The sequence below is a fragment of the Trachurus japonicus genome, chromosome 24, assembly GCF_045865225.1.
Source record: "Trachurus japonicus isolate A0001 chromosome 24, Traja_1.0".
In the NCBI taxonomy this organism is placed as follows: Eukaryota; Metazoa; Chordata; class Actinopteri; order Carangiformes; family Carangidae; genus Trachurus; species Trachurus japonicus.
The window spans coordinates 1,304,998-1,327,821 of record NC_140930.1 but is presented as its reverse complement, the minus strand read 5'-3'; the positions used below and the strand labels follow the sequence as shown (position 1 = coordinate 1,327,821).

General features: G+C 42.7%; 1 protein-coding gene across 1 annotated transcript in view; it reads right to left on the bottom strand.

Moving 5' to 3' along the window:
* The window catches only part of LOC146961064 (uncharacterized), a 37,993-nt gene that overhangs the window by 14,829 nt on the left and 340 nt on the right, over positions 1 to 22,824 (bottom strand). Inside the window, exons 2-8 of the mRNA XM_085771650.1 lie at positions 21,102 to 21,294; positions 14,150 to 15,210; positions 12,536 to 12,709; positions 10,528 to 10,701; positions 9,864 to 10,037; positions 7,029 to 7,202; positions 5,988 to 6,161 (exon numbers count right to left, since the gene is read on the bottom strand). Coding sequence (XP_085627776.1) covers positions 5,988 to 6,161; positions 7,029 to 7,202; positions 9,864 to 10,037; positions 10,528 to 10,701; positions 12,536 to 12,709; positions 14,150 to 15,210; positions 21,102 to 21,294 — 2,124 coding nt within the window. The remainder of the gene's footprint in view (positions 1 to 5,987; positions 6,162 to 7,028; positions 7,203 to 9,863; positions 10,038 to 10,527; positions 10,702 to 12,535; positions 12,710 to 14,149; positions 15,211 to 21,101; positions 21,295 to 22,824) is intronic.

Genomic DNA, 22,824 nt, shown 5'->3' with positions numbered 1-22,824 from the left:
GAAGAAACCTCTACTGCATTATATAAACTGAAGAGGAAACATTTTGAAACAGGCGACAAAGCTGGCAGAATGCTCGCACTAAGATTAAAACAAATTGAGAGTAACTCATCCATAACCGCTATAGATGATCAGAATGGATCTTTAGTATGTGAGCAGAAAGAAATAAACCAGGCATTCCAAGAATATTACTCAAAGTTGTATGAATCAGAATGTAGATTTAATCCTGATACGATTGATGACTTTCTTAGAAGTGCACCTCTCCCCCAGTTGAAAGAGGACGATAGGACATATCTGGACAAATATGTCCAGGAACTGGAGGTTAAGGCAGCCCTTAAAGCTCTCGCTGCTGGTAAAGCTCCAGGTCAAGATGGGTTTAGTGTTGATTTCTATAAGTGTTTTCAGGAAGTATTATCTCCATTCTTGACCTTGTTGTACAGGGATATTATTGCAACTCAATCCATGCCCCAAAGTATGAATATGGCTGTTATCTCGCTATTGCCAAAGCCGGGCAAAGATCACACGAAAATGGGCAATTTCCGCCCCCTAAGTTTGTTAAATAACGATTATAAAATCTTCGCTAAAACTCTTGCAATGCGTCTGGAGAAAGTCATCTCATCACTAATCCATCTGGACCAAGTTGGTTTTATTGCTGGTCGTTATTCTGCCCATAATATGCGAAGACTGTTCCATGTAATGTCAGAGGCTGCATCTCTTCAACATCCTGCAGTTGCAATTTGTCTTGATGCTGAGAAAGCATTCGACCGGATAGAGTGGTCTTATCTGTTCCATATTCTGACTAAGTATGGCTTTGGACCAGTATGCATACAATGGATTAAGGCCCTCTACCACAATCCGGTCGCATGTGTCAAAACTAATGGTTTAATCTCACCCCCTTTTCACCTTTTTAGATCCACCAGACAAGGCTGCCCAGCCTCCCCAGTTATCTTCACTCTAGCACTTGAGCCTCTTGCCTGTGCCATCAGGAAAAATCAGAGTATAACAGGTATCAAACTTTTTAATTATGACTTTAAAGCTAATCTCTACGCGGATGACATTTTATTGACATTGTCTAGACCTGCTCTTTCTGTGCCCCATCTGCTTAAACTAATCAGTGATTTTGGTGTGTTTAGTGGTTACAAGATCAACTGGTTAAAGAGCGAGGCCATCGCCCTGAATCGTCTCACACACTCAGGTCATTTGAGTTCAACACCTATTGTTTGGAAAACCGATGGTATGCGATATCTTGGTGTTAATATTACATCCCCGATTGATACAATTTTTGAGTTAAATGGCCCCAAATTATTGAAAACTGTGAGGGACGATTTGAACAGATGGACAAACCTACTACCCCATTAGAAGTCCCCCAGAGATGGTTCAGAGAAATTAACACACTATTTTCTTTATTTTTATGGAAAAGTAAAAAACCTAGAATAAGTCTGAAAAAATTATCTATCCCCAGGAAAAAGGGTGGACTAGGGATACCAGACATTCATACTTATTATTTGGCGTACAATGGTATTTATCCCCTATTCTGGGCGTATGAGAAGGAGCAGGCAGCTATGGGTAGCTGGAGATGGCTGGAGCAGAAACTTGTCGAGGTGAATTATAAGAATGTCTCCTTAGCCTCACTCTGGTATAACACCAAATGTAATAAAATCATAAAAAATCCCATAATTTCATTCTCGTGTAGAATTGTCAATGAAATACACAAACAACTCAAAATGAATGGTTTAGTTTTACCTTCATGCCCCATATGGAACAACCTAGCACTTAAGGCCGGTGGGAAACCTATTAGTAATGAATCATGGCAAGAAAAAAGCATCACCAACCTAGGTCATATCCTGGGAAGCAACGGAGAAATGCTCTCCTTCAATGAACTCAAGAAGAAATTTGGTTTGAATAACTCGGATACATTCCAGTATCTTCAAATTAAGTCCATCATGCAAAGCTTTGCAAATATCATGTTAGCAGATAATGATTCTTTTGATATTAAGTTCAGGGATGCAGTCTCTGGCAGTGGAAAGGTATCTAAAATCTATAAACTGTTATGTTGTACTTCTTCTTGCATCTCTTCTAAAGTTATAAAAGCACAATGGGAGAAAGATTTGGGCATACATTTAACATCAGAACAATGGGAAACTATCTTGAGCCGCTCAAACAATCTTTCAAAATGTGTCAGGTATAAAATCATACAAATTAAGATTCTGTTCAGATCCTATATCACTCCACATAAACTTAAGAAAATGAATAATGGTGTTACAGATAAATGTTGGCATGGGTGTGGAATGAATGGAACTCTTATCCACTTATTTTACTTACTTACACAGACATTTTGGTTAAAAATCAGAGATTATCTATGTAAATTATTTAAAGACCGGGTAAACCAAATTCAGTATTTTTCTTCTTATCATATTAATTAGGCCTTAAATGTGTCCCTCAAAACATGTAAAAAATATTTTTCCCATTCATCATTTCCTTGAGGAGCTAGACCTCAGAGACTGTTCTGTGTGCAGGTTTAGAATGGGCGGGCTTAAATCGATGACCGCTTTACGTAAAGCGGTCATACTTACATAAACCCGCCCCCTGCTCTGCTCTACGTATAAATACATTCAGCCAACTGACTTCAGAGGTTTTCCGTCCCACTTGCTCTTCAGTCTAACTGAAACACGTGAAACAGCCAGCTAACTAAACGTAGCTCATGTTCACACACAGGGGAGACCACTACTGTCTTGTTCCTTCATACAACGAGTTTACAGTGCTAACGTTAACTTATTCACACCGTGATAAACAGCCGTCACCGCGGGGAGAGAGGCTGACTCCCCCGGTCACACACCCCTCGCAACACACACACACACAGCAGCAGCAGCAGCAGCAGCAGCAGCTACAACACCGTCTTTTGACCAGAGTCTCCCTCATTAACACACTGTCCGACCAAACAGCCTCCTCTCCCCCCAAACAACCAGACACACGGGAGACCAGAGCAGCCATACTGTACAATCACGGACAGAAAACACCGTTAAAAACAAAAACAAAAACAAAAACTCCTCCGTGGTCTCAGTCCACCACACGTCGGAGCGGACACACAGCTGATCAAACCATTTCTTACCTTCACTCTGGTGTCTAAAACAGGCAGCAGCAGCATCAGTCATCCAGTTAATAATCCACAGATCGATATTATTCCCGTTTCAATCGTTTCTCGCGGTCTGCCCGTTTCCTCCGTTTGCATTGTGTGAAAGAGAAAAAAAAGTTTTTAGCCGCGGTAGCAGCCGTAGCCTCCCCGGCTCCACCGTGTTGTTTCCCCCGGTCTGTTTCTGATCCCGGCTCCACCGTGTTGTTTCCCCCGGTCTGTTTCTGATCCCGGCTCCACCGTGTTGTTTCCCCCGGTCTGTTTCTGATCCCCGGTCCACCGTGTTGTTTCCCCGGTCTCCTCCCACCGGGACACGGCTGCTGCTCAGCTCGGACGCCGTGTGTCACGGCGCCGGGCGGTCTGGACCGGGCCTGGACTCGGTACCAGGTCCAGAGATGATTCACTGTCTCTGCTACTGCTTCTCCTGTCAGGACACTTGAAGCTAAAGCTAAGCTAACGTTAGCTAAAAACTTTATTAATTTTTTCACACAATGCAAATGGATGAAGCACGCTGACCGGTAGGCTACGAGATGTAAACAGAGCAGCATGGTGATTATAACCTGTTAGAGCTGGATGGCTGCTGCTGCTGCTGCTGTGACTGTGACACCAAGAGTGAAGGTAAGAAATATTTCCTTTAGGTTTATCAGCTGTGTCGGTGCTGAGGACTGGGGTGTGTGGTGGAGTGTGTTTGAGGTCACGTTTAGGGTGTGTATCAGAGACGGTCAGTGAAGTCCAGCTCTCCTACCATGGGGCTGGTCTCTTTGCCTGCAGCACGACCATATCGCGACACGCCCCCACCGTCCGGAACCAGAGAAAACTGCTCATTTATTGACAACTTTGATGCAGAATTTTATATACTTAACGACTTTTTTAGTCCTCCAAATTTGACAGAGTGGTTAATAATATATTTTCCTGTGGTATTATAAACTTAAAACACATATTTATTCTTGGTTTACCCGGTCTTTAAAATCAACTTTCATTTAGAACCAGCAGTGGGTCTTCTAGGAAAACAAATAGAGGGAGCAACCACAAAAAAAATTCAATATTTATTAGACCTAGCCTTCCTTTCAGCTAAACGGTTAATCCTTATGAACTGGAAAGTGAAGAAACCAAATTGTTTTGATATAGTTAACTGGCAGAAGGACTTTCTGGAACTTGTTTCTATGGAACAAGCAGCTTCTGTCCTGCAAGATCTGGGCAGTGACCACACAGATTCTCTGAGTCAAATCATGTCACTCTTGAAAGAAAATCAAATTGATGAGGATATATCCTGATACAACACTGACAATGATGAGCCATTTTGTTCACTCTTGTTTATTGAATTCTATTTAGTTATTCACTATTATTATTGTTGTTGTTATTGTTTCTTTGGTGGTACCTGTCATATTACTCCAAAGAAAGAGGGGGAAAAAAAAAAGTATTATTATTATTTTAATTTTATTTTTATATTTTATTTTTTTCTCTTTTTCTCTGAAGAGATCCTTTCGCGCTATAGGTGGAGGAGAAAAGGATTAAATGTTTCCAAATGTTAAAATGTTGCATTTCATTGTGAGCGGGCAGAATGATGCTTCAATGTGTCCCTCTCAGCACTCTCTGTGTGGTGCCCGATCCTGGTGGGTTATGTCTCCAGCCCCGCCAGTCTCAGAACGGGACCACTCCCTCTGTGTTGTGTGTGTGTGTGTAGTTGGGGTGACTCATGAATGTATTCATGAACTTTCATTCATGTTTTGTTTTTTGTCTTTGTTTTGTTTTTTTCTTGCTGTTGTTGTTGTTGTTGCTGTTCCTGTTTGTTATCTTTGTTGTTCATTATGTAAAATAAAATAAAAAATAAAATAAAAATAAATCCTCATGTGCTTTTAAAGGATTTATCTCAAAACGGTACAAGCTATGAAAAAGTTGTACATACAGGATGAATACATTAGAAGTTTGTCTACAGCTCAGAATTTGAATGAAGTCTCTAGCTGAAAGTATGTGGACGCTTTAAAGGCTGAAAGAAGTAAGAAGATGTGAAGAGTTTCAAGACTGTTCCAATGCATTCTCTATGGGGGAAAAAAAATCAGAAATAGTTGAATATTGCAAAAAGTATGAATAGTTGAAAAGAGAAAAGTCATAGCACACCTGTCCCGAAAAGGCTGAACATTTTGATGTGAGAATTGTTGAAATAGCACAAAGTATGAAGGACTAGTTAAGTGTCAAAAGTATAAAGAAAATGGCCGAACAGAAGAACAATAGTGTGAATGCTGGAAGCATTCACACTAATTATGGAAGAAAAAATCCACACAATAACAGTAGTGCCCGGGCACTGGTCCCTGCAGCTATTTCATAGCTGTAGGGGTCAGTGCCCGGTGCGATGGCCCGTGGCCCTAATAAACAGTGCTGCTGGATCACAGTCTCATCTACTCCTAAAGTGTCTCTATGCGCAAGATTCAGATCATAAACATGTAAGCCCAACTCTGTAAGTAAATAAAACAAACAAGAAAAATGAAAAAATAAAAACATGAACAGAGCATGATGAATATAAAATATGACATTAAAAAGTCATAATTATGAGATAAAAAGTTAATTTAATTTTATTGAGATTAATTCAATCGCATTTACTCGGGCTTGTGGCTGCCGGTGACGGCGGACTTCACCGTGGTGCATTGTGGGATTTATACTTGGCCAAATACCGCTTGGATGCGGTCTTACCATAAGTGTGGATAAAGTGCAAATCAAGCGTGCTGCACTTTCAGTCGTTGGAGAAATGGGACACACTTGCGCACTGACACTAAGCCCATGAACGCGCACGCCAAGTGGCCAAGTGTGTAAGTGTGATCGAGTGTGCATATTGGGACAGGCCCAGAGTCCTTGTTGACTGTACCTGAGAGTTTCCAGTCTCCAGGATGGATCCTTCAGTCCAGCAGACAGCAGCTTCACTCCTGAGTCTCCTGGATGATTGTAGCTCAGGTCCAGCTCTCTCAGATGGGATGGGTTGGAGCTCAGAGCTGAGGCCAGAGAGGCACAGCCTTCCTCTGTGACCAGACATCCTGACAGACTGGGGATAGAACATGTGATGAACTCAGAATTTCAGAAAATCACATCAACTGGAAAATCATCAATCATCAAAATATCAGCTGTCTAACAAACATCTGTATCCTGACCTGAGAGTCTCCAGTCCACAGTGTGGACTCTCCAGTCCACCAGACAGCAGCTTCACTCCTGAGTCATGCAGGTCGTTGTTACTCAGGTCCAGCTCTCTCAGATGGGAGGGGTTGGAGCTCAGAGCTGAGACCAAAGAAGCACAGCCTCTCTCTGTGACCTGACATTCTGACAGACTAGAGATAGAAAATATAATGAACCCCCAATTTTACAAAATCATGTGAACAGAGATGTTGAGAATCTCAACAGACTGCTGACTCGACTGCTGTCAATTGGACCACTTAGTGACTTTGTGACATGCCAAGCTACAAGACGAGACTGTTGTTCACTCATGACGGACAAATCTGGACACATGTGCAGACACACACGTAATCTGTATGTACTGTCTAGAGCTAGACTTCAGCTCTGTATACTACCTACTGCTGTAACATGTTATGTCAAAATATCATAAGTAAAAGAATGTTATGTCAAAATGTAAAAAGCAAAAGAAAAGAAAAGATTACGATAAAGATTTTATTCTGTGGGTAATGGGGGCGGGACTAGATAAGCTTTTGCTTCTCCCGCTTTCCCTTTCGGCCATGTGTATTGTATTACTTGATGAAGTGTGATGATGATGATTTAATGGGCATGCCCGAAATAAACAAATTGATTGATTGATTGATTGATTGATTGATTGATTGAACATCTCAACAGATGTTGAGCATCATCACTAACAACTTACAGAAGAGGGTTAAAGCTGTCTAACAAACATCTATATCCTGACCTGAGAGTCTCCAGTCTGCAGTGTGGACTCTCCAGTCCACCAGAGAGCAGCTTCACTCCTGAGTCCTGCAGGTTGTTGTTACTCAGGTCCAGGTGTCTCAGACTAGAGGACTGGGAGCTGAGGACTGAGGACAGAGCTTCACAGCTTCTCTCTGAGAGGTTACAGCTGCTCAGTCTGAAGAGATGAACAGATGACAAACTTGTTAAAGCAACACTATGTAGTTTTTATCGACTTTAAAAATAATGTTTCTAAACTCATTGAATCCTGCATTTGTCAAGCATCTTCACCAACAAGTTACAGAAGGATCCAGAATGCTGCTGCCAGAGTCCTTACAAACACAGGAGAATGGACCATATTACACCTGTCCTCAGATCACTACACTACTATTGTTGGTCTAAGGCACTAAATGGTCTTGGACCAAAATATCTTCTAGATTTATTAAATCCATATGAAGCATCCAGACCCCTCAAACCATCTGGGACAGGTCTACTGTGTGTTCCCAGAAACAGAACCAAACAAAGTGAAGCAGCATTATGCCCCTCATCTATGGAACAGTCTGTCTGCACACCTGGACACACACAAAACCTGTGGAACAGCCTACCTCTCCATATTAGAGTTGCAGAGTCTGTTGAGCATTTGAAAACACTCCTGAAAAGGTATCTTTTCTTCTTGGCATTCACTCCCAGCTAAGCGAGTAATATTGTCTCTCTCTCTCTCTCTCTCTCTCTCTTCTTTACTATCTCTCTCTTTTTACATTCTTTTTTATTCCAAATTTATTTTACATTGAGTTCTTATTATTCCTTGTATTGTTTTTATTTATTATTATAGTGTCCATGATTAACTATATTGTATTTTTTTAATGTACAGCACATTGGTTGACTGAGATCGTTTTTAAATGTGCTTTATAAATAAACTGTGACATGACTTGACAAAACCATCTTTGCTTGGCCACGGTACCGACAACAGCAAAAAAATAATGTACGGGGTTGTGTTTAGCTCAGTTGGTAGAGCACCCGTCTCATGTGTTGAGGCTATAGTCCTCACTGCACGCAGCCCCGGTTCGAATCCCACGTCGAGCGGCCCTATCCTGCGTGTCATTTTCCCCTCTCTGCCTCCCATTTCCTGTCTCTCTCAACTCTCCGGTCCAGTAAAGGCTAGCCTCGTAAACCAGCCTCTCGCGGAAATGCATTTCATTTCATTCCGAGGGAGAGTCTGTAAGCGTTTGGCCTGAAACCCTCATAAGGCCGAGCCAATCAGCGTCGCCGCTGTTATTGACGCACGTTGGCCAATCAGGGACCGACTGGTGCAACGCCCCGTCACTACACCCACTACACCAACTTGCTGATTGGCTGAATGGGGTTGTCTGTCAACGCTACTACCAAAGATATTAAACCGTATTTGCTAGTACTCCTGCCCAGCTCCCGCCTACCCCAAACGCTTACAGGGGGGATGAGGCCAGACGCTCCCGAGAAATGAAATGAAATGCATTTCCGTGAGAGGCTGGTTTTACGAGGCTAATTAAAGGCGACAAAGTCCCCAAAAATATACTTTAAAAAAAGATCATGTAGGCTATGGTGCTTCTCCATGGATGACACAGGTAGCAGACAATTGCCCTTCTCAACCAGATTACCAGTACCAATAACCAGACTAGCCTAAATCTTACATAGTGTTGCTTTAAACTGTGATCACCTGCAGTGATGAGACCAGATTAAACAAAATTAACATTTTTGTTAAAATGAACACAAAGATTTCAGTCTCGGTTTTCTCTGCAGCTCACATGGAAACATAAAACTAAACTAAACAATAAGATGATTTTCAATTTTCTCAGCTGAACCTAAGTCAACTCTACTTCTTCAAACAGTGACCAGTCAGGAGCCGCTGGTTTGCTGACGTGTCCTCTGGTCTCAGGACTGAAGTTCTTATTGTTCTGTTTCAAACAGGTTGAACCAGCAGCAGATAACAATCTGAACCAGTTCATTCAAACATGGATGAGTTTTTGTTAATTAAACAGAGTTTATATTTGTTCCATTTCACGCAAACAGTAACTAAATCTGACCTGAGAGTCTCCAGTCTCCAGTGTGGACTCTCAAGTCAACAGGAAAATACTGCAAACAGTATTTAACACCTGGATTTTAAAGATCAGCTGTCTAACAAACATCTGTATCCTGACCTGAGCGTTTTCAGTCTACAGTGTGGACTCTCCAGTCCACCAGACAGCAGCTTCACTCCTGAGTCCTGCAGGTTGTTCTTACTCAGGTCCAGCTCTTTCAGATGGGAGGGGTTGGATCTCAGAGCTGAGGCCAGAGAAGCACAGCCTTCCTCTGTGACCTGACATCCCGAGAGACTGGAGAGAGAAAATATGATGAACTCAGAGTTTTAGAAAATCACTTCAACACAAAATCCTGCACATATGAGCTGTGGAAAAATATGGTATTGTTATTGAACATCTAGCTGTACAGTATAAGTAGATGTGAAGTGTCACCATCACAGTGAACAACAAATGAGATGCAAAAAAAAATCAACGGGATTGTTTGCTAGGAATTCTGACATATTAAACCTGACTGGGTGCTGAAAAACTAAATCCAACTTTTTCAGATTCTGGGTTTGAAACTGCATTTCCAAATCTAAAATGCTCAGTTGTGGCTGCATTAGCCACTTTGCTGCTGAAATATCTTGTAGCAGAACCCAAACACTACATTGACATGTTAATAATTTCAAAAAGTACATTTTTTGTTTAGGAAGACTTTAAACAAATATCAGAAGTAACAAATCATGGCACTGTATTTAACACCAATATTTAAGGATCAGCTTTCTAACAAACATCTGTGTCCTGACCTGAGAGTCTCCAGTCTACAGTGTGGACTCTCCAGTCCACCAGACAGCCGCTTCACTCCTGAGTCCTGCAGGTTGTTCTTACTCAGGTCCAGCTCTTTCAGATGGGAGGGGTGGGATCTCAGAGCTGAGGCCAGAGAAGCACAGCCTTCCTCTGTGACCTGACATCCCGAGAGACTGGAGAGAGAAAATATAATGAACTCAGAGTTTTAGAAAATCACTTCAACACAAAATCCTGCACATATGAGCTGTGGAAAAATATGGTATTGTTATTGAACATTTAGCTGTACAGTATAAGTAGATGTGAAGTGTCACCATCACAGTGAACAACAAATGAGATGCAAAAAAAATCAACTGGATTGTTTGCTAGGGATTCTGACATATTAAACCTGACTGGGTGCTGAAAAACTGAATCCAACTTTTTCAGATTCTGGGTTTGAAACTGCATTTCCAAATCTAAAATGCTCAGTTGTGGCTGCATTAGCCACTTTGCTGCTGAAATATCTTGTAGCAGAACCCAAACACTACATTGACATGTTAATAATTTCAAAAAGTACATTTTTTGTTTAGGAAGACTTTAAACAAATATCAGAAGTAACAAATCATGGCACTGTATTGAACACCAATATTTAAGGATCAGCTTTCTAACAAACATCTGTGTCCTGACCTGAGAGTCTCCAGTCTGCAGTGCGGACTCTCCAGTCCACCAGACAGCAGCTTCACTCCTGAGTCCTGCAGGTTGTTGTGACTCAGGTCCAGATGTCTCAGACTAGAGGACTGGGAGCTGAGGACTGAGGACAGAACTTCACAGATTCTCTCTGAGAGGTTACAGCTGCTCAGTCTGAAGAGATGACCATGAACAAGAGGACAAATAACATCTGTGTTACACTTTGATCACCCTCAACAAAATTAGAAAACAAAGATTTCAGTCTCAATTTTCTCTGCAGCTCACATGGAAACAAAAACATAAACTAAACAATAAGAAGATTTTCAATTTTCTCAGCGGAACCTAAGTCAACTCTACTTCTTCAAACAGTGACCAGTCAGGAGCCGCTGGTTTGTTGACATGTCCTCTTGTCTCAGGACTGAAGTTCTAATTGTTCTGTTTCAAACAGGTTAACCAGCATCAAATTATTATATCTGGTTACATGGAGCTCTCCTCTCCTCTCCATACATTTTGAACTGTCATTATCATTATCTGTTGCACTTTGTAGTTTGGCCTTGGTGTCTTGCACTGTCTCTGTGTTTCCACAGATCCACCGGAGCTCCATCTCTCTGCCTCTGAACGGAGGGGGGGGGGGGGGGGGGGGGGGATGCAGGTGGCATCACCCCCCCCCCCCTCCGTTCCCCTGCTGTTAGACCTGCCTGCCCTCCCTTTCCATGGACCAGTCTGCCATCCAGTCCTACCATTAAGCTAGTCTGCTCTCCCTTGCTTACCAGAAGCTTCCTTCTTCTTCAGCTGCCGTTAACATTTCCATGTTCCCCACATTCTCTGTTATAAACTGTTTTCTTGTCTGTAACAACATCTATTGCACGTCTGTCCGTCCTGGGTGAGGGATCCCTCCCCTGTTGCTCACCCTGAGCTTTCTCCGATTTTTCCCTGTTAAAAGGGTTTTCCATGGAGTTTTTCCTCAGTTGATGTGAGGGTCTAAGGACAGAGGATGTTGTTATGATGCCATGTGAAGCCCTTTGAGACAAACTGTTTGTAAAAACGGGCTATACAAATAAAATTGCCTTGCCTTGCCTTGCCTATTGAGACTATTATCACTGACTTGTTCAGTGACAACAATCTGAACCAGTTCATTAAAACATGGATGAGATTTTGTTGATTAAACAGAGTTTATATTTGTTCCATTTCACACAAACAGTAACAAAATCTGACCGGAGAGTCTCCAGTCTCCAGTCTGGATCCTCTAATCCACCAGACAGCAGCTTCACTCCTGAGTCCTGCAGGTCGTTGTTACTCAGATATAGCTCTTTCAGGTGAGAGCGGCTGGAGCTTAGAGCTGAGGCCAGAGAATCACAGCCTTCCTCTGTGACCAGACATCTTGACAGACTGGAGATAGAAAATATGATTAACTCAAGTGTCTTAGAGATCACATCAACACAAAATCCTGCACATACAGAGCTGTGAAAAAGTATTTTCCCCCTTCCTGATTTCTTACTCTTTTTTTTTTTTTGCATATTTGTCACATTAATGTTTAAGATCATCAAACATTTTTTTATATTTGGGTTAGGGTAATCCAAGTAAATATAAAATGCAGTTTTTATATGACTACTTCATTAATTTGGGGAAAGAAGCAATCCAAACTAAGCTGAGTTTATTGTCATTCTCCACACCTGAGGCCTGATCAGTGCCAGACCTGTTGGATCAACTGAAGCTGTCTGACAAAGTGAAGAAGGCTGAGAGAGCTCAAACAGCAACACATCATGTTGCAATCTCAACAAATTCAAGAACTAAATCATTGACATCTGTCAGTCTGGAAAGTGTTACAAAGCCATGTCTAAAGCTTTGGGACTCCAGCGAACCACACGGCGTTTGATCATCTTAAATATTTAAGTGTGACAAATATCAGAAGTAAGGAATCAGGAAAGGGGCTATTACTTTTTCATGGCACTGTATTTAACACCTGGATATAAAGGATCATATGTCCAACAAACATCTGTATCCTGACCTGAGAGTCTCCAGTCTGCAGTGTGGACTCTCCAGTCCACCAGACAGCAGCTTCACTCCTGAGTCCTGCAGGTCGTTGTTACTCAGGTCAAGGTGTCTCAGACTAGAGGACTGGGAGCTGAGGACTGAGGACAGAGCTTCACAGCTTCTCTCTGAGAGGTTACAGCCACTTAGTCTGAAGAGGAATCAGAAAAACAAAAGTAAATAAAGTTCAGTCAGACAACTCTGAAATGAGAACAAATAGTTTATTGAGTGTATAAGCATTGCAAGCTGAAGCACAGCATAGGTGTCCTTGAGCATGGCTGCAGCAGGTTTGGCGTCAGGCTCTGTCTCAGTTATTCTTTCCCTGAATGATTACAGGGAATGAAGCAGACCCCCACAGGGGATCATAGAGACAGAGCCCACAGGTGGATGCTGGGGAGGAGGTGGGTTTGCAAAACCAGCAGCAACGAGATGTAATCAGAAGGGGGTTTAAGTAGCCCACCCTATTTGGATGAGGAGGGCATGTGACTGATCATCTGATCAGGATAGGTGCAGCTTGAGTTGTCTGCCTGAACTAGCTCCACAGGCTTTGCATCATATATTTTTGTTGTGACTTAAAGCCCCTACAAAGAACTTTAATTCTGTGTTGATTTTGGTGACCTTTGTGGACAAAAGCAGTAGTGTTTTGCCAGAATGAAGACTGCATTTCCCATGAGCTCTAATGCTTATTGTCGTAAAGAAGCTTATCTAGCTCTGTCAGGGCTCCAGATTAACATTTTTGTGAGTAGTTTTAGGCAAATAACTTTGGAAATGTATTTAAAATACTTTAGAACAGCCTCTAGCAGGACAGCAGAGCAGGCTGACTTTATAGTCCAGGACGGGTGCTCAAGTGTGGGTGAGAGGAGCGGAGACACTCGGCTGGCTGGAGCATGAAACAGCCGCCTCGCTTTCACTCGTCGGGTGTTTGCAACTCAGGGCCAATGAGGAGGACCAAAGCATGGTCAGCAGGCCTGGTCTTCAGGTCGCCAAAAACACTGTGTTGTCTCACAGCTGCCCACTGTGGAGCATGAGCTCGGATCGGCCAAGACAGACAGGGCAGCTCAATCTGTGCAGCACCAGGATCACTGAGGGCAGAGACCGAGCTGCCCCGCCCTGCCTCGGCTGTCTCTGGTGCGGAGGAGCTTCCCACTCTGTGGTTTACAGCTGTGGCACAACATGGTAACTAGTCTGCAGGAGTCTCCTGCTGCAAGAAGTTGCACACCGTCTGTGTAGTGGCAGCGATATGCACATTTTCAGTTAAAAAAATAAATAAAATCTTCGTCCCAACTGTGCCCCAGGGGTTATTAATTATCTTCCTGAATACATATTTTTATGTCCCTGGGAGGACGGACAGTCTGGAGCCCTGCCACTTGTGCCGTAAATCGTTTTGTCCGTGGACCGGCCCGACCACTGCCTCCCGGTTACACTATTTAGAAATAGCTGATCTTCACACTGATGGCCTCATTTGCTTGCAACAGCAAGTCATACAGAGACATCAGCAGAAATGAGAGGCTTTTGCATATGCAGTTATAAGTTCCTTATAGGGGCTTTAAGAAGAAGATACAGTAAATGTAGATGGTATATGTGAACATACAGAGCCGTGTTAGAGGCTTTGACCACTGGCAGCAGCCTCAGAAGAGTCTCCTCTGAAGCAGAGTATTTCTTCAGGTCAAACTCATCCAGATCTTCTCCTGATGACAGTAAGATGAAGCCCAGAGCCGACCACTGAGCAGGAGACAGTTCATCTGTGGAGAGACGTCCTGATCTCAGGGACTGTTGGATCTCCTCCACTAGAGAACGATCATTCAGTTCATTCAGACAGTGGAACAGGTTGATGCTTTTCTCTGCAGACAGATTCTCACCGATCTTCTTCTTGATGTACTGGACTGTTTCCTGATTGGTCTCTGAGTTACTTCCTGTCTGTGTGATCAGACCTCGTAGGTGTTTCTGATTGTTCTCCAGTGAAAGACCCAGGAGGAAGCGGAGGAACAAGTCCAGGTGTCCATTTGGACTCTGTAAGGCCTCGTCCACAGCGCTCTGGTAGAAATGTGATGATTTGTCTCTGAACAGTTTAAAAAGTTTAAAGGTGAATTTAAATTTATTTCCTGACATCAGGTTGTGTCGAGAGTTGATGAAGGTCAGATGGACATGAAGAGCAGCCAGAAACTCCTGAACACTCAGATGGACGAAGCAGAACACCTGGTCCTGGTACAGGCCGCTCTCCTCTTTAAAGATCTGTGTGAACACTCCTGAGTACACTGAGGCTGCTGTGATATCGATGCCACACTCTGTCAGGTCTGATTCATAGAAGATCAGGTTTCCTTTCTGCAGCTGCTCAAAAGCCAGTTTTCCCAGAGACTCAATCATCTTCTTGTTCTCTGGACTCCAGTGTGAATTGGTCTCAGCTCCTTCATCATACTTGGCCTTCTTCAGTTTTAGATGAACCACCAGGAAGTGGATGTACATCTCAGTCAGGGTCTTGGGCAGCTCTCCTCTCCTTCTGGTCTTCAACAGCTTCTCCAGAACTGTAGTAGTGATCCAGCAGAAGACTGGGATGTGGCACATGATGTGGAGGCTTTGTGAGGTCTTGATGTGGGAGATGATCTCTCTGGCCTGCTGCTCATCTCTAAACCTCTTCCTGAAGTACTCCTCCTTCTGTGGGTCAGTGAACCCTCTGACCTCTGTCACCATGTGAACACACTCAGGAGGGATCTGATTGGCTGCTGCAGGTCGTGTGGTTATCCAGAGGCGAGCAGAGGGAAGCAGGTTCCCCCTGATGAGGTTGGTCAGCAGCACGTCCACTGAGGTGGACTCTGTCACATCTGTCAGCTCCTCAGTGTTGTGGAAGTCCAGAGGAAGTCGACATTCGTCCAGACCGTCAAAGATGAAGACGACCTGGAACTGATCAAAGCTGCAGATTCCCGCTTCTTTGGTTTCAGAGAAGAAGTGATGAACAAGTTCCACCAAGCTCAACTTTTTCTCTTTCTCTTTCAGCACATTCAGCTGTCTGAAAGTGAAGGGAAATGTGAAGTCTATGTCCTGGTTGGTTTTGTCTTCAGCCCAGTCCAGAGTAAACTTCTGTGTTAAGACTGTTTTCCCAATGCCAGCCACTCCCTTTGTCATCACTGCTCTGATTGGTTGGTCTCTTCCAGGTGGGGCTTTAAAGATGTCTTCTTGCCTGATGGTTGTTTCTGGTCTGTCTGGTTTCCTGGACGCTGTTTCAATCTGTATGACCTCATGTTCATCATTGACCCCTTCAGCCCCTCCCTGTGTGATGTAGAGCTCTGTGTAGATCTGGTTCAGAAGGGTTTGGTGTCCTGCTTTAGCGATGCCCTCAAACACACACTGGAACTTCTTCTTCAGTTTGGATTTGAGTTTACATTGGCAGCCAGTGAGAATCTCTGTAAGAATAAAGGACCAATGACGTCAGTGAGAAGTTATTATTGTAGTTATTGCATAGAACACATGAATCATGGAAACACCTTCTCTGTTATCAGTTCATTTAGAAAGTTTTATAAAAGAAGCATTTCAAAGAGATCAATTCCTCCCACATATCTTCATGTATTGTAGCCTACAGTAGGTACTACTTCAAAGTGGCCATTTCACTCGCGGGGAGCGACAAATGTAGCCACTAGGTGGAAGCATAGTAGCCTAGCTACTGAATTGCAGGTCAAATGATTTTGGGACAATTCCACATTTGACCACAATGTAGCTGCAATGGAGAGTGGCGCTGTTTTAGGCTACAGGTAGAGTGAATGGAGAGGGGGACTAAGCCGTATCAGATTGATTCAGACTGATTGTTTCACAGCGGTGGGACATCTCAATTATCTGGGTGACCTTGGATAATCACTTGTGCTTTCTTTGTTTTACAGTAGAGCTAAAATATGGACATGAGTTAATTTTTAAGGAACATTTGTTTACTGGTAAAATTGCCGACCTGAATTATTGTCCCAGTCTGCCCCCGTGAGCCTATATCACGGCCTGACTGAATGTTGCTTAAAGAATAGCCTACAATAATATCTGATACCCTAAAGACATCTGAGGTTGTGATTTTCCTCGCTCGCTGCAGCCACGGCTAAGCGGAGGCAGAAACAATTACGCACAGCCTACAGAAGTTTCAACTTTCATACAAGCATTTAAGAAATGATTCTTATCAGTTCCATAATTCAGAGAGGATTTTTACTCAACGAAAAAATTTATAAAGATCAGTTTTTTGGTTGAAGAAACGACAGCAGCACAATGTCCAGACACTGATGTGTGTCAGCTGGAGCAGCAGGTCGGTGATCATTAAGGTTGCTTTCACACCTAACCAAGTGGACTCGAGTTCGCTTGGGGGGCTGAAAGTTGCAACATTGTTGCATTATCACTTGGTTCGGTTCCGCGTTCACACTGCAACTTCTGAACCGCACCAAACTACGTGCGTTTCTCGAGGCATTACTGTAAATACGGCCAGGGCGGACTGGTTCTCTGTCTCGCTGACCTCCGCCGTCCTGGCCCGCACAGGTACCAGGAGACTGAGACCCCCAGTCATGTCGGTCCTCCGCCCTTACTGATCCGCCGTAAGTTGCAAAAGCCCTGCGGACGCCCAGTCTCTCCACTCCTCTCCCTCACTTCAGCACCTGTTGGCTCGCACCACCGTCCTTTTTTTTTTTTTTTGTTGTTGATTGAATGAAGTAGGTCTACTAATAATAATGCAACGTATAGCCTAACTAAATAGGACGCGCATGAGTAATCAGAGAACAGTAGGCTGTTTACGCTACTTTTAAAAGGAGTAAAGTCATTTAAAACGAGGAACGAGCTGAGCCGAGCCGACACTGTGCAGCCCAGGACAGGTGCTGAAGTGCGGATGAGAGGAGTGGACAGACCGGGCAGGAGCAACCAGCTGACGTCTCGTCGGTCCTCGGCCGACTTTAATGTCTCGAGACACCCGCTATATTTGCATAGAACAATGTTTGACCCGGCGTTTATTTGGGATGGGCGTTTAATATAAAAAATATTTTGCTACACCCGGCGGTTAATTGGGACCGGCGGCAATTTGGGACTCGGCCATTATTTGAAGTTTTACGGTAACAATAAAATAACCTAATAAAATAAAGTATATCTCTACTCTCTACTCTACTCAATAATATAAACAGGACTTGTATTGTGCTTCGTTACATTGTTACACATCACTAATGCTAACGTAGTTAATCGGGGATTGAAGCTGTTAAATTTCTAACTTTGACAATAACAACCGCCACCTTATTTGTTTCTTCTTCTTCTTCTCCTCTTTCTGTTTTGGTTTTGCGTCACTACGTCATGCATTACGTATGTGTTTAGTCCGCTGAGCTTTCACACTGCATACGAACCGAACCAGGGTTCACTTGCAAACGGACCGAGACCCCCGTTTTCAAGCGGACCAGAGTTCGTTTGTTTGATCCGCACCAGAGTTCGTATGAGCTTTCACACCTGCCCAAACGAACCGGACTATCCGAGCAAACGAACTCTGGTCCGTTTAAAGCGGACCAAAGGAGGACAGTGTGAATGCGCCCTAAGACACATGAGAGCTTTATGACTGATGTATAGCTCCCCTGGTAGAACAGCTCCCTCAGTAAGCAGAGTCATCCGCTAGTATGGGTTCGGGTCTCAGTTTAGGTTGTAGGGATGTGAACGTGTACTTAAATATGTATATGTGTACCCTGTGCATTTTTTTTCGTGTACACGCTTCAGGACCGCTATAGGTTGCTATAGCCTTATTTTTGTTTAGTCTGATATGCGCAGCCGGTGGAAGCACTGCCACTGCAAGCCACCGTGCCGGTGTTACACCGGAGCGGAGGAGACCCGACGGCGGATTCGTCCCGGCCCCCCCCCGCCCCCTCGACACGGACCGGAGGACCGCCCGGTGAGCGTTCAGAGTCCATTTTTTGGCAAGCAGAAAAGCAATGTTTGACACGGTGTGGCGGCGCCATCACACACAAAAAAAAAGACAAGAAAAAAAGGGGAAAAAAACGCACTTACACACAGTTTGGAGGAGGGAAGTGCGTCACAGCATCATTTTTTATTATAAATCATAGTTTTCTCTAAATTAGGACAGTGTGCGGGACTGTATAAAAATATGAAAAAAAATTGCGTGTATCGTTTAGGGATTTTTTACTAAACATTTACAGTTTTATTCCGTGTAAACGTTTACACGTGTACAGGGTCACACCCCTAATAGGTTGTACCTTTAGTTAATGTGTTTTCTTTTCTCATCATCATTATGATCACATATGGCTCCAAGTTTGACCAAATAAATAAGCAAATGAGCATTAATTCTCCGCCGGGGCGCGGCAGCTGATTTGAGAACCTAATGTGGGTTATTCAAAGAATTGATGTTGAACAGCTGTAAAGTACTGTAGGGGGCAGTGCTTTTGCCTGACAATGAGAAGGCTACTGTTGCCTACTTAAGTGAAGTATCTACATACATATGCACAGCGCGCAGGGGTGGGGGTGGGGGGTAGATCCAGTGGTTTAGTCTGCATGATACGCCAGTAGGCTATACGCCCTATACTCGCTAGATTTCGTTAGTTTTTACCTGTTTCCATAGTCAATCCTATAAGCAAATATTTATAGCAGCAAAAGGAAATGCGCAATAGGAAACCCACATAGGTTCTCAAATCAGCTGCCACTCTGCAGGGACGGTGCGTGTCATCCGTTGGAGACAAACATGTACACAAGCAGGGAATTTGGTGCCTAGGCCCGGCGGAGAATTAATGCATCATGGAATGAATTATGTCATCATGGAATGCACTGCCAGAACACATTACTAAAGAAAAAACAAAACTAGGCTTTAAAGGGGACATATTCAGCTCATTTCTGCTTCTTGACATGATACCTTGATGTCTAAAAGTAATGTAAATAACATGCTTTGGTCAGAAAAAACAAAAGATTGAGCATAGATGGGTTGTCTACACAGCAGTTTCACAGCCCTGCTCTAAACGGTCGGTTTAGAATCTTCGCTCTGGTAGCTGAGGTAACCATGGTAACCATGGGAGTGAGGGCTTGAATATTCACATCACCCGGCTTGTGATGTAATAAGCCGGGTGAAATTAAAAACGGCTTGTTAAGAGACACATTTTCTATGGCAGTTTACAAAATGTTGACGTAGTTGTCAAAACTGACGTTTAAGGGGTGAGGAGGCAAATACACAAACTAAAGCAATGAAAAAGTGAGTTTTGCATAATATGTCCCCTTTAAGAGACTATTGAAATGTCACCTAACAGCCCAGAGGTAGAAAGGGCACATGTTAAAGACACACGAAGAGGGCATAAGCGTACACATATAAATACATACACATACATACTCACAGATGTTGATGATTAAGATTGGTGTTACTGTTTTATTAAATTTTTTTTCTTCAAGTTGATGAATTAGATTATTATTTCTGTTTCATTTTATTCTTACCTGATTTCACTTTATTGTTATTATATCTCTGATTATTGCTGCAATGGTTGTTATTATCATTAATGTAAGCTTTTTTCTAGTATTATTATTTGTATTTCTATTTTAACTTTTCTTCACATTTTATGTGATTTTACGGTGGACCCCAGGGAGATTAGTGGCTGCTGTGCAGCTGCTAATGGGGATCCAATTAAAATAAACAAAAAAAATGCTCATTTGCTCATTTATTTGCTCAAACGTGGAGCCATATGTGATCATAATGATGATGAGAAAAGAAAACACATTAACGTAAGGTACAACCTAAACTGAGATTTGAACCTGTACTAGCGGATGACTCTGCTTACTGAGGGAGCTGTTGTACCAGGGGAGCTATACATCAGTCATAAAGCTCTCGTGTCTTAATGATCACCGACCCGCTGCTCCAGCTGACACACATCAGCGTCTGAACATACTACGTGCTGCTGTTGTGTCTTCAACCCAAAAACTGATCTTTATACATTTTTTTGTTGAGTAAAAATCCTCTCTGAATTATGGAACTGATAAGAATCATTTCTTAAATGCTTGTATGGACGTTGAAACTTCTGTAGGCTGTGCGTAATTGTTTCTGCCTCCGCTTAGCCGTTGTTTCGGCACATTGCCGCTTCTCATGAAAACACAATTGATCCTCCACTAAAAAGCCGCGTGATTCACGCTACAGCCCCACCACAGAGTCCTGATCTCAACATTATTCAGACACTGACACAGCCTCAATCCACAGAAGAACTGTGGCAAGTTCTCCAAGATGCTTCAACAACCTGCCAGGAGAGGAACTGCAGCGTTGACACTTCACTGTTGACCTCATGTTTCAGCCTTGGAGGTCAAAGTTTGGTTGGAGCTCAGTGAGGCTGTAAGACTGCCACCACCCACGTGTGGTATTTAAGACTCCCTACAGAGACTCCCCACTCTGCTGTCAAGACCAAGAAGCTCTTTGGATGATGAAACTGTCCCCATCCACCTGGTTTTGACTGACCACTCTACAACGTCCTTATAACTTCACATTTTTGATTGAACTTACGTTTAGGCTGTGTGAAATTTCTCAGTAGATCATTCTGATTAATCTTCTCCAGGACGGTTTTGGTGACTTTCACAGTGTTCATACAGTAGGTCTGGATCATTAGATCCACTGTGTTTAACCTGTTTGCTTTCTCCAGTCGACTTTTTGGGATGTGTGGCAGGTCTTCTAGGACTACTTCCTGCCACAGGTGCCACTTGAATTTTTCAAAATCATCATCTCCCAAATCCTCCAGAGTCTTCAAGAGGATCTCTGGATCTCTCTTTTCGCTGCAAGAGGAATGACAACCAGTTTCAAATGTTACGCCCCGTTGCCGGGGAAAAGATAAAGTAAAAAGGTGGAAAAACTACACGAGCACGACACGTTAGCAGCCAGTGTGTATTCTCATCAGTCAGCCATACTGCTTCTTCGACAACACGGAAAACAAGGCATCAACAATCGATCACTGTGCAGCACATTCGCCACAGACTTGATAAAGAAAATAAATACAATTGAAGTTCCAAAAATATAACTTATGCAAGTGAATTTTGATAAAAGGTAAGTAAAATGTTGTAAACAGAAAATGATATAAAATAAACTATTTTTATCTGTAAGTGCTGTTACTGTCTCTGTTGTCGACTTCCATACCTGCCAGGCAAAAGCAGTTGAACACCGAATAGATGATCGATCTTCATTTTAACCTTTTTAACTAAAGACACATGAAAACAATGAATTCTTCTTCTTCTTTAACTCACTCTTTGTAATGAATTGCTATTTTAACATACGAAAATCATGAACTATCTTATTAATCAAGTCTTTCCATGAATTACTATTATTTTCATTACTTATATCCTGTTTTAAACAACATTTTATCATTCAATATTATAACCATGACACAGTCTTTTTAAACACATTTTGCCATGAACTATTATTATTCTTCTCAGCCATTAGCTCTTGTTTTAAACTTAGCTTTTTATCACGTTCACTATTATAACCATGACACAAACAGGGTTTACACTGAATGACTGAATTCTGACTTAGGTATGACTGTTTTTTGATTTATTTCAAATTTCTGTTTTTATCGTGCATACATTTTTGCAGTTTACGTGGGTAAGGAGAAGATATGAACCACTCCAAACAGGCAAACAGATGGTCAGATGGATTCAAACCTGTCTGAAACTCTGGTCACCTCTCATAATTGTATCACACAGCTGAGGCCTCTGATTCCCCTGAACTCAGTGTTTTCCCTCTTTGAGCCTGTGTGAACCCATTGTGAACACTACAGAACTTCATTGCATTTAAAAAGAAAACAGGGAGATGTAATGTTACACTATAAAGTTCTGTAGCTAGTTGTCTGTAATTATATTTAGCTGCTGTTTACAATCCTGTTTACATTTTCCTTGTCCATATAAACCTGAATCTCTTTTTTGAACAGCACAAATGGCCAAGGCAGTGTGGTTCTCCTTGGTGTGCATTCTCTCAGACAGTCACCAGGTTCCAGGTTCTGGGTCAGACAGGTGTATTTCTAACATATACTGTGAGTAAATAGGACAATTTCTAAAATTACAGTGTATATGACGAGTTGAAACTGGTTCATTTGTTCCAGTGAACATTCGATCAGCAGAACTCTTGGTACTTGAACCACAGACAGAATTACTGACCTTCACTCTGCACTGTTAACATCTACCCGATATTCACAACAGCAATTAGGATCTCCTGTAATTTACCAACTCTTATCAATGATGGTCCTATGAACAATATTATTTTGAGCACAAGATCATTTCTTATTCTTCTTTACATTTATATATATATTTACCATC